Here is a 16,877-nt window from a genome sequence, read left to right on the forward strand (position 1 = left end):
CGTCTTGTTGAGCGCCTGGATCTCAGAGACTATAAGAGCTAGAGCCACCAAATGTTGCATCCAGACTTTCAAAATACCCCCTTCCGCCCCCGCAAATGTGCGAAAACCTCCCCATGCTACACCGTTGAAGTGAGAATCTTGAACTCGTGTTACAGTTTTGCTTGTATATATTTAAACAAATATTAAACTAAATGAATATAATATTATTTCAATCTAATTTAATAAATACATTTGAGTACAGGCGAGGAAGGAGAGATACAATTTACAAATTTGTGAAACTAAAGTGATGGGGTAAATATTAAGGGTATGGGGGTAAATGTTAAATACAATTTTTTCAAAAGATATTTGTGGGGATTATATGGTAAAAGTAATTTTAATTATAAGGAAGGAAACGGGATATTGCTTGCCGTTCTTCTGGATAGCTGTTGTTTTGCAGATCTAACTTTGTTCTCTTCTCTGTTTAGTTTATCTAATATAATTAGTTGGTAGGGGTTTGTTTGTATGTATTTTTGTTGTTGTTGTATTTTGTTGTACTTTGTAATTTACAAAATCTTCTAGATCTCATTGAACAACACAAGCACGATAGCACCGCCAGTGCCTCTAAAAACGTTGGAGAATGCGCCCTTGAAGAAGGCTCCAGTATCTTGCTGCTTGGCGATGGTGCCCCAGCAGTGCAGTATGCTGTTGTAGATGATGTCGGTGGCCTTCCGACCATCCCGAGAATGAGTTTGTGCATGAATGCCTCCCCATTGCAAATTCGCATTGCATAATGGTGGTAAGAGTCTGTCAGAGTCCCAGTTCAGATTCAGTGAGTGTATATAAAAATAAACGAAAATAAATAAAATCAAAGAAGTCGCTGATTAGTTAGACAGTCATGGACGGTGATGATTTTTTCATCAATATCCGGTGTTCCTTACCAAAAGAAAGGGTTAACTACAATATATAATCCGGAGGCTAGCCCCGTTTTTGTTGTTAAGATAGAAGAACTGCCCCCCAAACCACTCCGAGCTTATTATAATATTTACCTATGTTCCTTTTTCCTTTCAGTGAAACAATATGATTTCTTTTCGTCTTTTGTGGCGCACACTTTTTTTCAAAAATTTCATGATATCAGTTAGCATATGTACATGTGGTCTATATGTTACATACACGTACATACTGAACCCAAAGCTCCCTTGCTTCCAGAAGGGGTGACTTGAATGAAAAATGTAAAAGCCTAGTACTCAGATAGAACGAGAAGGGACGTGTGAGACGCTTCTTCCGCGTCACAACTTTTATACCCACTAGCCCTCAGTGTTACATCTGCACCTTAGCGGTGTTTTCTCAAATTTTACATTTTTTCTTCATCTGTCATCTACATCTACAACACTTCTCACACCGACACGCTCCTTTAGCCCGCCGCCCTTCCCTAGACCAACACACTGCAGACTCGCGGCAGAGGCAGAGGCCGAAGCAGAGTGTGAATGAGAGAATGTGAAAAAAACAACAAAAGCTGCGGGACGGGGTGGGTTTAGCCACTGCAAATTAATTTTCACACATTTTCAAATAGCTAAACAAAGCCAAACGGCTTCCTGAGAAGTATAACCCTACGGACTGCGGTTTTTACCTCTGGGCACATTCTGCTGCTAGCAAAATATATTGCACAGTTTGCTGGCAAGCGTGTTTTTCGATCTGAGTACTAGGCTAAATGCAAATTTGTAAAATGTAACGTCATAAGGCAGGAGTATGTAAAATGCGTCAAGACGTTTACAAGACGTAAATTATTGTTTCAGTTTTAAACGTCTTTGCGAGCTCGTAATATTAAATAGAACATCAAAATCGAGGAAAATAGTTTAAGATTCACGGTATATTTACAGTATATTTTGAAAATGCTTGGGTATATTTCGGTATATTTGCCAGGGTCTGTCTGTCACACTGCTGTGAACGTTTTTCTGGTAAACAAAGTTAGAAAATCTGGAAAAGTGTGGAAAAACAGCACTTTGCTTTTATGTTGCTATTAGCGGCACGAAAACAATTTGCATTGTAGTCAGGAGCAACAACAAAGGACACCTGCAGTGCCGGAAACAACAACAACAGCAGCAGCAGCAGGAGATAGATAGCTATTGCAGCTGCTGTGGAGGTTATTTATAGCAACCAAACAGGCTGCCTGCTGCCAACAGCACCCCCACACTTGAAGAGGAGTGGGTGTGGGTGCCCTGTGCGCCTGCCTCTGTAATTGGCCGCAAAGTCCAAGGATACGTGTGATATTATATCCTTCTCCAGTCAAAGTCAAGGTAAGTGTAAGGGTGACGTGACGCGGTCGCTCGTATCCTTATTAGGCCGCCTTTTTGCTTGCGTGAGTTACGAAATTACCGCAAAACGAGTGCTCTGCTACTTGCCTGCCTGTCGTCTATTAAAAACTATATGAAAACTTTCTACCATCAGTTATTCGAGAATCACTTGCGGAAATGGATTCCTCTGCAGCTGTGGCAAATATCGCGAATCCCCCCACGGCTGTGGGCACCAATGCAACGACAGCGGCCGCCAGCAAGCGGAACAGTCAGCAAGGACGTAAAAAGTCTGGCCCCAAATTCGAGCTATCCGACGCACAAAAGTCGGACATTAAGGAGGCCTTCGATTTGTTCGACAACGAATGCACCGGCTACATCGAAGTCAAGGAACTAAAGGTCGCCATTAGGGCCCTCGGATTCGAGCCAAAAAAAGAGGAAATCAAGCGAATGATTGCGGAAATCGATAAGGATGGGAGTGGCAGGATTGCATTCAATGATTTCTTGCACCTAATGACCATGAAAATGGCCGAAAAGGATACAAAAGAGGAAATACTGAAGGCCTTTCGGCTCTTCGATGACGATGAGACAGGAAAAATATCGTTTAAAAATCTGAAACGTGTGGCCCGTGAATTGGGGGAGACCCTCACCGATGAGGAGCTGCGCGAAATGATTGATGAGGCGGATCTGGACAACGATGGAGAGGTCAACCAGGAGGAATTTCTGCGGATTATGAAAAAGACCAGTCTGTATTAGAGTTGAGTTGCGACTCGTTTAATCTAAGATTTGCATTCCGTTTAGTAAATGTTAAGTTTCTGTGGCTAAGCTTTTGATGTATTTAATCCATTCATTGCCTCGTATCTGTCTATGTTTCTCGCTCTCCTCTGGAGGTTGCTTTAAATGTAAGTTCCAGTTGTGTTCCTTTCTAGCATCCCACTGACATACAATACACACGAATGTACACAAACATTCAATTAGCAGCTAAGACAACAACTATGAAAAAACCTCCGCGCACTGGCTGTATTTTTGCACAACAAACACAAACAAAATAATCTCAAGAATGTTGAAATAAAATCAAAAAAACCAAAAACCCTAGTAACTATTGTTGTTTAGAGATGATTTAACATTGTGAAATGCAATAAATGTTGTTGAATTATATGTTACAACGATTTGCTTTTGAGTTTGTGATTTCGATTGTAAAAAAACGAAGGTGAAAAAATGTTTCAAATTGTGATTTCGTTTAGATTTCGATTGTCCATTAACCCGTTTGCATTTCATTCAATATTTACAAATGGTTTTTACAATCATTTACCAGAAGGCATTTGCTGTGGAATATCTATGCCTAAAAGTAGATCCTTAGATCCCTAGCCATGGCTGCCTTACTCCTGCCCAGACTGGATATACTTATCCCCTTAGCATGGCAAAACAACATGCATTGCGTGTGAATGAAGTGCTGATCGACTCGACACTGAATAACCGACACCGACGCCAAAAGCTTGTACCCAGGAAACTAGAAACAAAATATCTGCATAGCGTGTCTCTGTTCGTCTCGAGTTTAGCTGACAAAAATTTGTTGTTGGACTGCTTCCAAAATTCTGAAAGGGTTCATGTATATTTATTTTTAGTTTTAATAAGTTTCGTTGCCTTTTTTATTGGGGGAAAACATTTAATACTTTTTGCCAAACTTAAGAACTAAACAAAACTCTCTCTATCTCTCTCTCTCTCTCTCTCAAAATAAAATAAAATTCGTTTCCATATCTTTATTTTTTTCCTCTTAGACAAAGGGCGCATTGAAGTAGATTTTACGTTTGCTGGGCAATGGTTTCGTGCTGAGCCCAGAACCCTCGATGAACTTTTCAAAACTGGCCAAATTCTTTTTCATTTGCGTGGCCTTGGCGGGCGAGAGATGTGGCTGTGGCTGTGGCTTCAACTGTGGCAAGGACCCCTCCTCCTGCTCCTCCTCCATTTCAGGCTGCATTCGGAGATCCTCTTCTTGGTGGTAGTCCTCCTCCTGCTGGTACTCCTCATCCAGATTGTACTCATCCGCGTCGGCATTGATCAGGCATTCGTTATCCTCGCTTATCTCCTCCAGCATGCCCTCGGTTTGGGGACTTTTCGACGTCGAAGTCACCTCCTGACTCCGATCGTACTCCGCATCGAGATTATACCAATCGAATTCTGCCTGCAGGGGAAGATCGCTGGCGGCGTCTGCCAGTTGGAGCAGAGACTTGGACACGGGCGTGCTGTTGTGGAGGGTCTTGGGCGTTGTTGGAGTCGTTGGCGAGCTCGGCAGACTCATTCGTTTGTTAATCTCCGCCAGAATGTTGGGCACATGCTTCCGCTTGTATTGCGACTGCAGAGGAGAGGGCTGCAGGGGCAGCTGCAGCTGCAGCTGCAGTTCCTGCCTCTTGGGGGTCATCATCAGATACTCGGAGGCGGATTGCTTGGGCGCTATAATGGCCGCAACATTGGGTAGCTTTGGTATATCGGCGAAAATCTCTTCGATTTCCTCAGTCTTGTGCGATTGATTGTCATCGGAGTCCACCTCGGGGCTCACCATCTGGGCCGGTTCCACTGCTGGAGGGGTTGTGGCGCATTCCGGAGCCTTGTGTACATCGGCCACAATTTGCACACGCACACTGGCACTCATGCCCACCTCCGAAATGGAGCAGTAATCCGGCTCCGAGACTGTGGCACAATCATCTTCGAGAAGCGCTGCCTCATCCTCGAGGCTTTCCTCCAGTTGGTGCAGGGATTTCTTGAATTTCAACAGATTGGCAGGCTTGGGCGGCAGGGCAGGTGGCAGTTTCTGCTGTGGCAGCTGCTTCGAGGCATTGCCGGAGGAAGCAGACGCGCCGGCTCCTGTGTCAGCTGCAGCCGCCATATCGACATATAAATTGGAGGCGCGCTCCGAGCCAATAGGCTCATACTCATTGCTGTAGATGCTCTCGTAGGCAGAGGTCATGGGATGATAGTGTGAGATCATTGAGGCAGACATTGGATGCGACTCCTGCTCCTCCTGCTCGTGTTCCTCCTCTTCGTGGTCGTCGTGGCGTGGCACATGCACCATGCTGTTCTTGGTGGAAAAGTGCACACGTTTGCGGCCATTCGAGACGCTTCTGCCGCTGAGGGAACTTCTGCGTGGCAGATTCGAGGCAGCTCCAGCCATCGCGGACTTGGGCGTGGGCTCCCGCAGGGTCTCCTCCATGGATTGCTGCAGAAGGATCTGATTGACGCATTCCAGAACTGGATTCACGGCACCATGGCCATAGGGCTGCTTGACAGTCGATACCCTGGCCGTGGAGGCTGTCTCCTCTTGGTCCGAGGCACTGGCATACCAATCATCGGTGGTCGTTTCATAGATCTGCTTGGGCGAGGCCTCCGAGAAGTCGGCACACCGTCGCTGTACGATTTTGAGGGCTCCACGTGACATCATTTGCTGCTCCTGCTCGGGGTCCAGTTCGTCAAAGTCCTCGTCGTCTTGGGTGGGCGAGAAGATGCCATCATCCTCTTCCAACAATTGTGGCGTCGTTGTCTTGCTGCTGCGGCTGTTGCTGTTGCTGCTGCGACTCGAAGAGCTGTTCCGCCTCCTTTGCTGCTGCTGCTGCTGCTGCTCCAGCTCCAGGCTGCTCTGCTCGGAGTATTCCCCATCCTCCATCGATGTGGGTTTCACCCCGTGCATGCGCTCCATGGCCCTCGAATAGTTGTGCAGCTGTTCGTAGCTCGTCTGGGAGTCCTCGCGTGAGATGCTGCTGGTATTCTCCTCCGATTGCTGCTCCAAGGCTGCATCGTCGATGTGCATGGCCCGCGAGCGCATATAGTCCCGGAAAGTGCCCGCCGTGCGCTTGCTGGTGTACCGAACGCTGCGTCTGGCGCCGTAGAACGACGATGAGACGGTGTCATCGCTGGAAGAGCCAGGCTCTGCTATAAAGACGGTAAATCAGTCATTTAGAGGGGGTTCTTTAAGGGGGGATGCTGTCTGTCGGACTCACCCTTTCCGCCTACGCCTTGCAACTCTTTGCTGCACGTCTGTGTGCCGCTTGCTGTCACTTCAATGTCATAGAATTGCTTGCGGCAATTCTGGCATTGCAAAGCCTCCAGCACCAGACACTCGTCCGAGTCCTGATCTGCGATGCCCTCATCCGGCTGCTGGTCCTCCAGACGCTTCCTCAGTGCCCGATTCTGTCGCATCAGGCGACAGATCTCTGTATCCCTGTCCACCAGTCGCTGATTGACGACCTTCATGTCGTTCTTTAGCTTCGATTCGAAACAAATCAAGGACTTTACCACGCAGGCCAGCTCCTCAGTGCGCCTTCGCTTCTCCTTTGCCAGATCCCGATGCAGCTGCTTGTTCTGCTGATCATAGTTGGAGATCATCTGGAGTAGACGTCTCCGCTGCATTCGCTCGGGCGAGGACACCGCTGCTGTAGCAGGAGGAATCGCACCCGAGGAACTGGAACCAGAAGAGGAGCGTTGCACCTCGCTGCCACTGCCACTGCCACTGCTGCGTGCATTCCGTGAGGATGTATGCGAGTTGTCCGAGCTCTGTGGATTGGATAAGAAAAAGGTGTTTTTAGTTGAGGTATGCCTAACGTTGCCTTAGGTCCTTTGGCTACCTTCGCGTGTCCCAGCAATTGAAAATGTCTCCATTTTCCCACCATTTTCCAGCAATGAACTTTGCCTGGAGCCCTACCAGTGACAAGTGTCGTGCGGGTCTAACGCTGATTGAAAGCCAGGGAGTTAATGTATTTTATCGCTGTACTCGAATCGTAACACAAATGACGCACAGTTTGTGGCGTCTGGGAATGGGATTACCATGGGCACCCATCAGGGAGCACACCACCTGCAATGGGCATGCCATTTTTGGATAATACTCTACTCGAAAGAGGGTCTTAGGAAGCTTAAACTATGGTCTTATATCTGTCATTTCATGGGCAAAAGGTCTATCTGAGAAAATGGTATTGTTGGCACAAGGAATAACTATAACAGGAAACAGGAAATCAAAGTATTCGTTTACTTATTGGACATTTTTAGCAGGGATTTAAAATGTGTTTAAACGAGGCCCAATTACATTTCAAATTTGAAATATTATCTACAAGACTTTTCAGTGAATGAAAATAGACGAAAAAGGGGCGGTATTTCAGCCATTCCAAAGATTTTTAAGTTTTGCGATTATATGGCACTACTTTCTTTCCTATTTCGAAGAGTACCCATAGTTCGATATCAAAAACTTTCACTGCCTTTCTCCTGCTATCTTATCTTTTGCTTGGGGCCAGGCTGTCCCCAAACATATAAAAAAAATACATGGCATTCGTCTATTTACAGATATATATGTAAATATATAACTGGTATATTATTTCGTCGCCTTTTGGTTTGGTGGCGGATAATATATGGCATTGTTTTTGGCTCTTTGTTGTACTCGACTGACCCCCCGAAAGCAATGTCCAATGAAGGTCTATTTCTGCATGATATTTCAGCCGAAACAGATACGAGTATCACACGTCTGTACGTGCATCTGCAGATGCAGTTGGGAGATACGTGTCCGGGCTATGCGAAACGTGCAACAGACAGACAGACGGACAGACAGACGGACAGACAGACGGACAGAACTACGGGTTAAAAGGTGATGCAATATCTTTTGGATGTCGGTCAAGTAATTACGGCCAAGGCGATCATTAAAAGTGGGCCACTTTCCCGCTCATTAGAAAGCAATCAAGGGCAACAAGTCTTCGTATGTTTGCGGTGACACATTTCTACGGGTATTTGTTAAAAGATTCAGATCCGTTTTATCAAGCTACAGAAATAAAGAGTAAAGATTATCTCTGGGTTATGGGAAAGTGTCGTAATGTTTGATGGATTTGTTGGCTTAAGATATCTAGGAAGATAGGTAGCTAAATATCTGGGTGTTTGTAGATTTGTGCCAGACTAACTGAAGTGGAGATAGTGGAGCTTTCTAGGGATGACCGCCCAAAGTTCTACTTAAAGTTTCAGGTTCTATTTTCACTAACCTGCTCGACAATTTGCTTCTGCAAACGTGAACCAAAACTCAGTTTCTTGTAGGCTGGTGTGTGGCCAGCTGCTTGGGTGTTGAATGTAGGCTCCAAAGTGGGTTCCGGCAGCTTCTGGTAGTGCTGCAGCAGGATGGTCGAGGATGTACCCTTGGAGCGCATATTTACTTCGTTGCTGCCACACGACTGTGGCTGTGGCTGTGTTTGTGTTTGTGTTTGTGGCTGTTGCTGTGTGGATGATGTCTTCACCTGCACGGCCTCATAGAACTCGCCGTCGCCGTGACTGCGATAGCTCCCCTGGAGGCAACTGAAGCCGCCCCAGTCCGAAGATGTCTGTAGATTGGAGTACAGGGGAGTGCTGCTTGGGCTCTCGGTTGGGGATGTTGCAGCTGCGGACTTTCCGCCACTCTGGTGGCACTTGAGATTGTCGTAGCCGTTGAGCAATTCGCTTTTGATGAACTTTTCGATGAACTGGCTTGGAGACTTGCCACTCAAGTGAGCAAAGAACTTGCCACCAGTGTCGCTGAGGCTGCTGGTCGATCTGCGATGCTGTGTGGCAGCTGTGGCACCCTTCTTGTGGGGCAGGCTGTTGCTTTTCGAGGGTTCTTCTGTTGTGTGATGATCTGCTGCGTTTGGCGCGGGCTGTAGTCCATAGATTTGGGAGCTGCTCAGCAAACCAAACATATTGATTGGATGGCAAGGATCTGCGGTGTCTGTACAGGGCTCCGGCTGGTTCTTGCTACTGGGCGTGGGGCAATGACTGGCTCATGGTCAAGTCTTTTTGTTTGTATTTCAGAAAGCGCTAGAAAGTAGCGAGAAAAATTTGAATTTATTATTTAACATTCGGAGAAAGACGCAAATTATAGCATAAATGTTATTTAACGAGAAAAAAATGCAGATGGCGTAAAAGCTATTTCTTTTTGCTGAAACTGGTTACGTTTAAACTGTGAGATACACACTTAACCCGCAAGATACAATCATTTGTCTGCATATTCGTAATCATTTCAACAATTAAACCGCATCGCATACACTCGTACTCGTACGATATCATGTCTCAAATGATTAGGCGATCAAAGATTTAGCAATCCATTAAGTTGTCACAGATATTTTTCACTTGAGTACATATCTACATACATATCTAACAATGTCGAGTGTGTTTTTCTCTCTCTTTCTATACCCGGTACTCGAAGAGTATATAGGTTTTATTGTATTTGTGCACAAAGTGGATGTATGTAACGCACAGTAGGAGATGTTTCCGACCCCATAAAGTATATATATGTTCTTGATCAGCATCAATAGCCGAGTCGATAGAGCCATGTCCGTCCGTCTGTCCGTCCGTCCGTCTTGTTGAGCGCCTGGATCTCAGAGACTATAAAAGCTAGAGCCCTCCAATTTTGCATCCAGACTTCTGTGTGCTCACACTGTTACAGGTGTATTTCAAAAATGAGCCAAGTGGAATTAAGTGCTCCCTACCCTATCTAAAGTCAATAAATATCTAAAATATTCTAGCGAAACATCATAAATAAAAATATTATATCTTATAGTAGCTGCCCAATCAATTTCAAATTTAGTGTCGTGTAACCTTCCATTTGGACATTTGGGAAGAGACCCTAAAAGCGATTATAAATACAAACTGAAACCGAAACACACATTCCGCTTTTCCGCTGACAGATTGAGCCATCAATATGACTTATGTATGTATTTCCATTGCTATGACGTATGTTTTGGTGCTTCGGTTCCACACATCATTGAATTTTTGATTTGCTTCTTTTTATGGTCCCTAATTAAATTTACGAACGTACGATCCAGCGAGCCAACGATCGATTTTTAGGCTTCATTTTCGGTTTTTCTCTTATCTTCAGGCCAGTGCTGGAGTGAGTGGTGGGGGACCCCTTTGTTGTCGCCTTTTTTCCACATTAATTTACAACAATGGCTCATTTATTTATTAATTTTCAAACACGCTGAAAATTGGTTGCAGACCATGGGGCAAGCGACCTTGATTGTGGGTGGGGGTCTACTATCGAAGGTTCTTTCTTTCTGTATTTATTTGTCTCGTTGCAACGGACACTTCCGGAACACACACACATTATGACAGGTGCCGATTATTTCATGTATTGTGTAATTTCTCCTACACTTTAGTAAGAGAGGAGGTTCTCTTGTGGGCAGCAGAGCAGACCTCTCTGTCGACCTCGTTACGCTACAGAAAAACATAAACTTTTTCGCTTGCTTTATGAGCTGCAAAGTTGTTAAATAAAATTGCTTAAAAATGGTAAAACAAAAACATGGTTAACAATGGCAATTAAAAAGGAAAAGGAAAACTAACGCAAACAGAGAAAAACTGATTGCTAAAGCAAAATGAAATCGAACTCAAAGTCTACTGTGCTCAGTCATTTGGTTTCAGCTTTGTTGGCTTTTCCTTACATTTTCATTTGATTTTCATTTGTTTCTGCGCGTGCTTGAAACTAATTAAATCACAGCGAGCCTGCCAACCTCCACGAATGAAGATGATGATAGCAGCCGTGCAAGCCGCAGAGAGAAAATTCAAACCATAACACACAAAAACACTTTTCCAAATGAAGTTAAAAGTTAAAGCCATGATCTTACCCACAATAGCAGCAACATTGGTGCTCTTTCCTCTTTCAATCTCTTTTTCTCTGACGATGGGAAAGGAGCGCTATGGAAATTCATGAATGAGAAGAGGAGAGACTTATGAATATCCCCATACTGCACTCGATTAGGAATCGGATTTTTACGATTTTTAGGGGATATTTATGAATATAATCACTCAATTCGGAGTCGTATCTGCTGTATTAAAAGGATTTTGGGTAATCAACAGAGGTTTTTTTTTTGACAAAGATCGTTTCTACTTAAATGATTGGTTATTTTTGTATTAAAGAAATTTAATGAGATCCCTTTTTCATATAATTGACAGTTTTTATGACTATTTAACAAAGTTGTTGAAAAAATGATTTAGGAGATTAACTTTCAAAAATTAATAGATTTCATTTTTAGGAGTCTTCATAATGCATTTATTTGATAGATTTGACGAAAGAAGACACTATTTTGAGTATTTGAGAGATAAAACCGTCCCAAGAATCTTTAAGTAATAATATAGGGGTCTCCCATATGTAAATGATAAAAGGTTCTGCTGCAAGTAATTTACAGTCTTGTAAATGCACTCTGCCAACCAATAAAATATAGATTTAAATCCATAAAGTGCCCCAAAACTGTATAATAAATCGCAAATTTCCATCAAAGACTAATATTTTGCTCGCTCAGCCTATCCTTATTATCCATCACTTGATTGGCAAATCCATAAACCAATTATCTTGAACGAGAAATCAGAGCCTGAGACAGAGACAGAGACGAGATCGGAGACGGCTTGTGTCCATTTGTTAGCCCCTTTTAAGCTGTTTGTTGGTCATCTAATCATTTGTCTAACTAGATTTTACCATATTCGCTTTATAAATATTTCATATCGACTCGGAATCGATCGTTCATCTCAGTTCAAGATTTATTATAAATTCAAATCTCCTCCGTCCAACCGACCGATCGCTTCGCTCTGCACTCTGGCTCCGATGACAGAGTCCGAAACAGTCTGAGCCTCGGCCTAGAGCCTAAACAAATTTGTCTTAATTGGCCAAGACGAATTGCTGTTGCTGCCTTTTTAGGCTCGAAACGGGGCTCAGACCGGGTCCGCCTTACCCGGCCAGTGGGCCCACCCCGAGCGTCGCCTCTGGCTATGAAAAATGTTGAAAAAAAGCGTCTTGCTTGTGAAATATTAAAATCTCGTTAATGCCGCAGATCTCTTGGATTAACTAAAACAAATAGAGGGAAAGGTAGCGCCCACTAGGGAACGCCTCTCTCTGCCACCCATCCCATCCATAAGCCCAAACATTTGTCGCAGATTTCATTTCCAGAGAGAAATGGGAATGCGAACAGGTACAGGTATTACCTTCTTCTGCCTTTTGTTCCCTTGATCCTCTGCTGCCGCTGCTGTTGTCATCTCCTGCTGTTTTTGCGGATAAAAAGTGTCTCTTGTGATCCTTGGCAGAGTGAACAAATGTGGCTAATCTATCAAATAGAACTGTATTTTTAGTTGGGTATTCCAGGAATGCTTTCCAAAAAAAAACTAGAGAATAAATCTAAGGAAGATAGAAGACAAATAGGTATGCCTATAACGGAAGTGGGTGTATCTTTTATAAAAGAACCAAAAATAACCAAATGAAGATTCAGCTGAGAAAATTGATCATGGAACAATACAAATATATGAGAATTGTACTGGATCTTTCTTCCTACATTTAATCTTAATCAATACTTAGACACCTCTGATTTTAATCGAAGAAATCTCGAAGTCAGCACCTTAATGCATCTCCCAAATATAAAATCTCTGTTTCATAAAAAAACATTAACTACAAAATTGAATGGCCTCCAAATGCTAATCTGTGAGTTCTTTTTTTGGGCCACCCTATATGACCTGTAGGATGCGGGTGCCTCCAGCTGTGGCTTGGACACAAAAACAAAAAAGAAACGAAAGAAAAAGTGAAAGGAGGAGATCTGTGGCTCGGCTCGGCTCCCTGGTGTGACACTTTGTCGCATTTTAGGGACGTGCCAATGCTTCAACAGCTCGGACTTAAGACATGCCACACGGGGGGCAGAACCTGTGGAACTGTTACAATTTTCCAGTCAAAATCGCTCGCCTTGGGTGGTGTCTGTCCCGGCATAGATATGGATAAGGATTCAAGACATGTTCAAAGTGTGTGGAAATTAATCAAAAAGTAAAGAAAAGCCGAGAGAAAAGGAAAGGAGAGCTACAGGAGGGAGGGATAATAGAACAAAGTGATGCCGCAACGAAACAGAGCACTGCATAAATACGAGTATGCCTTGGAAAAAGGACATTCCGCTGATAACAGCCGAATAACAGTCCCATCTACCTGTAGGCTGGGACCTGCTTTGCTGAGAGGAACTTTAGAGATCCCCCTTTTAATGCAGTTCGTTTCAGGACAACTACCTGCGGGATTTCCGATATAGAATCTCCGGTCTCCAATGTTGCATCTTCAAGGCACCTCGAGCTGTCAGCTGTGTGTGTGTGTGTGTCTTAATTGACATTAATTAGTGGCCCATTGACATATTGTCATTTGACATAAACTCGTACGCGTTACCTTTCCCTCAATGAAACCCTAGTCGAATAATGTAAACGACTTCTCAGATCAAACGATCATCGAATGTAAACGATCTGAAACAAAAATCTTAATGAGGCAACCAGAAGAAGTTTCATAGAAGAACCCTACTCGAACAAAGGAGAACCAAAAACCTATGCGGGAGTTGGAGATAGTTGGGAAAAAAAGAAAGAACTAGCCATAGAAAATGATGCAATGAACGAACGGTAAATGTTATGGAAATGGGTCAAAACCCGGTAGATGGTCAATTAAATTGTCAGCTTTCAAGAATTCCATCGATCTCGTGGAGCGTGCGGAAGGGGGCGTTGACAAATGATCTCCCCCAACGTTTGACCTGATTTTTTGGGACCGAGAATGACTGTCCAGTGACAGGGCTCCTGTAAAAGAAAAGCCCCTCCCCCCTGGAGGAATAAAAGTTCGAGAGCCGAAGTGTACATGCCCTTGAATCTAACATTATTTTTGTAAAGTTGGAGCTATGTACATATGTACATACATACATACATATGTACGTGCATATGTGGGAATAATCTTGCCAGGCCCTAATTTCTCTTCCTGCTTCTAGAATATTTCTTTGAGCTATAGCGCAATAGAATAGATCTGTATTTTCGATAAAAGATCAATGCAGAAACAATGGCAAAAGTTCTTCGAATGAAGACTTCTTTATTGTTAAATATATTTCTTATTTGAATCGTTCTCTGACTTCAAAACCCATCTCCTTATCCCATAATATCGTCTTTATGCGAGGGTATACGAAAAACAATGAAACCCAAACGCTTGGAAAAAGTACTTAAGTAAAAACTTTTTGTTCTAGACTTTTTCCATTCCATCAACTTACATAACGGTTTCTAACTGCCGACCGCTGCAGCGCTGGCTGATTTTTTCCAGAAAAATCAGTTGAAAGAAAGAAAAACGTCATAAAAATCTGGAGTGGCATGGAGTGTTGTGTCCCTAATAAAAGTAGGAAGTTGTGTTGCAGTGCAACTCAAGACATGAGATATGAAGTACGCTGCACGGTTCGCTGACACGTGCAGAGGGCGCGCACACACGCAGAGTACGAGAGAGAGAGAGAAGGACAGAGAGAGAGGTGGCAGGGGCATGGCATTCAGCTATTGACAATACCTTTGGCAAAACCTCTGGTAAAGTGTGAATTGTGATTGTTAAACTACCTGTCACTCTGTCGTATACTCACTCCCAGGTGCTAGACTCACCCAAACACTCGTATACTCCAATACTATTCAAATTACTTTCATTCAATCTGTGAATGTTTTGCGCTCGATTTCCTCTTTCTTTTTGCTGTTTGACTGTTTGGCTGTTCGCTTTCGTGATTGATTAGCGAAAGAGTCGTCGCAGAGTCGTAGAGTTTCAGGTTTGACGCGTGTTTGACAAATGTTTTCGGTGGATCGTTTTCGAGTATTGTATTGTATGGTGGTGCCATAAGCTCTCGTGTTACTTTGCTCACTTCCGCGTGTTTGGAGGCTTAAACTTTGACTTCCACTGAAGCAGGGAATGGCTTAGAAATAAATGATATTCTATAAATGAAAGTTGAGTCAAGAAAAGTTGGGACAAATTGATGATGATTCAAAGGTTTGAGATCTTTTAAGGGCAGGAAATCTTTCATAAAGAAATGTCGTCTCTGGAATCCATTAAAGTCCACTACAGAGCGGGTTTGACTGTTACTTTTGTCATTTTAAAGAAGCTTCATGCTTTCATTTTAAGTATTTCTAGTACCCGGAACCGTTGCGCCAGTCCGCTAAGTAGAGATTTTTACTGCCTTTTCCGTTCGTTATGTAAACGTTACCTAAGTCCCTCTTTTTTGGCATTAAAGTTTGCTCTTTTTTAGAGGTCAGCCAACTGTAAGTAAGCTTTGATTCTAGCAGACCAACACATGCTACCTTCCATATTCCATACATGTACTAAAGAATATATTCAACATCATGGTGAATCGGTTTATGCCCCTTTGTGCTTTGCTCTCTGCAAGAGCTCTCCTCTCTAATTGGATTAAAAGAAAGGGCGAACCGATCCGACAGAAACCCCCAGAACAAAATGCGCGCAATGTCCGTTGCTCTGTTCCGCTGTGGCTCTGTGGGTCTCTTGCGCCATTCATTCAACAGTTCGACCATCGCTGCTTGATGTTCTTTTGCTTTAATTTAATTAAAAGGTCAATAAACCTTTGGAAGAAACCTTTTTTTTGCTGGCCGATGAAGAGCTTCGTTCTCAAGCGCTGAAGAGCTTTTTTTTGTAAATCATTTTACAATTAGTTGGGGGATTGAGACTGAGAATGTTGTAGATCAAGTTTTTCGCATAGGTATTCCATCCCTCCAATCATGTGGATATTATTTTATTATAGTAGTCTTTCAAGAGTGTTTTTTAAGTTTTTAAATACTCTTTTCAAAAGGAGTGCCAATACTTTCAGGATGTTTGGACATTTTCTCTTTAAAATTAAGAACATATGTACATACAAATGTATTTTCTGGGTTATCCAGAACAAAATAGTAGAGTTTCTAGAGCAGTGTTCAAAGAAATTATTTGATGACTCTTCCTACAGAAATGTATCCTTTAACTTATGGTATTTTGCTGAGCCGAGTGATTCATTTCTTCCAAAAGAACTTTTCCGTTTAATCCAAATACAAAGTGTATACAAATCTTCGCTTCCTCTGCATTTGTCGCGCTTTCTTGTTTCTATTTTTGTTTCTCTAAAATTTAATTTGCGTGTTTAAATATCATTAGTTAGCTTGCTATTAAAAACAATTAGCTAGCAGACGAAATTTTTGATGTTACGCTGCTGCCTCTGCCGCTGCTACTTCTGAATTCGGTTTGGTTTTGGCAACAAATTTGCAAAAAACTAAGGTAAAACTTGGCTCAACGTTATTTGCATTTTTTCCGCTATTTTTTTCTTTCCTTTTCTTAGTTTATTTTTTTTGGCTTTTAATGCAACTAACTGTTTGTAAAATTGGTGAAATCTTTCACTAAGGTTTGTTTTTTAGTTTCCCTCTGATGCACATTTTACTTTCGTTTTTCTCTGTTAGTTGTACATTTTCTAGCTGGTTGTCAAGGTAAATGAAAGATTTCTCTCTCTATCTCTCTTTTTGGTTTTTAGAAACTTCCTCTTAAAGGTAGGTTAGCTGACAGTTAGCCAGTTACGGCCATAATTAAAAAGGTTTAAAGTCTATTGAACTTTCAATCGCCATTCAAACAGAAATGAAACAAAAAAATAAATTAAACCCTTACGCCTGAAGTTAGGAGAAAGATTTGGCTTTAGTCAGAACGATTAGCAAACCGGTTAAATTACCATTGAACGTTTTACTCTAACTGGATTGGCGAGGAGAGGACTACGAAATGTATCTCGTGTATTGTATCTCATTCTAACTATTTATGTACATGCCACATGTCACTGTGTTGAGTTCTGTAAAGGGAAAAAAGGT

The 16,877-nt window shown here is 42.9% G+C and overlaps 2 protein-coding genes across 3 annotated transcripts in view; one reads left to right on the forward strand and one right to left on the reverse strand.

The window, feature by feature from the left end:
* Positions 1-1,905: 1,905 nt before the first annotated feature.
* On the forward strand, positions 1,906-3,305 carry LOC117901747 (caltractin). Its single transcript, XM_034812634.1, has 2 exons — positions 1,906-2,273; positions 2,425-3,305. Exon 2 carries the CDS (start codon positions 2,448-2,450, stop codon positions 3,021-3,023), a length of 576 nt encoding a protein of 191 aa, XP_034668525.1. The 5' UTR covers positions 1,906-2,273; positions 2,425-2,447; the 3' UTR covers positions 3,024-3,305.
* Positions 3,306-3,878: 573 nt separating this feature from the next.
* LOC117900384 overlaps positions 3,879-16,877 on the reverse strand; it is a 28,216-nt gene continuing 15,217 nt past the window's right edge. The window contains exons 3-5 of one of the 2 annotated variants that reach the window (XM_034810738.1): positions 8,276-9,077; positions 6,260-6,812; positions 3,879-6,188 (exon numbers count right to left, since the gene is read on the reverse strand). In XM_034810738.1, coding sequence (XP_034666629.1) covers positions 4,042-6,188; positions 6,260-6,812; positions 8,276-8,959 — 3,384 coding nt within the window. In that variant the 5' untranslated portion in view covers positions 8,960-9,077 and the 3' untranslated portion in view covers positions 3,879-4,041. Of the gene's footprint in view, positions 6,192-6,259; positions 6,813-8,275; positions 9,078-16,877 lie in introns of both variants that reach the window. The other variant, XM_034810737.1, reaches the window with a different exon arrangement.

This window comes from Drosophila subobscura, chromosome U (assembly GCF_008121235.1).
Source record: "Drosophila subobscura isolate 14011-0131.10 chromosome U, UCBerk_Dsub_1.0, whole genome shotgun sequence".
In the NCBI taxonomy this organism is placed as follows: domain Eukaryota; kingdom Metazoa; phylum Arthropoda; class Insecta; order Diptera; family Drosophilidae; genus Drosophila; species Drosophila subobscura.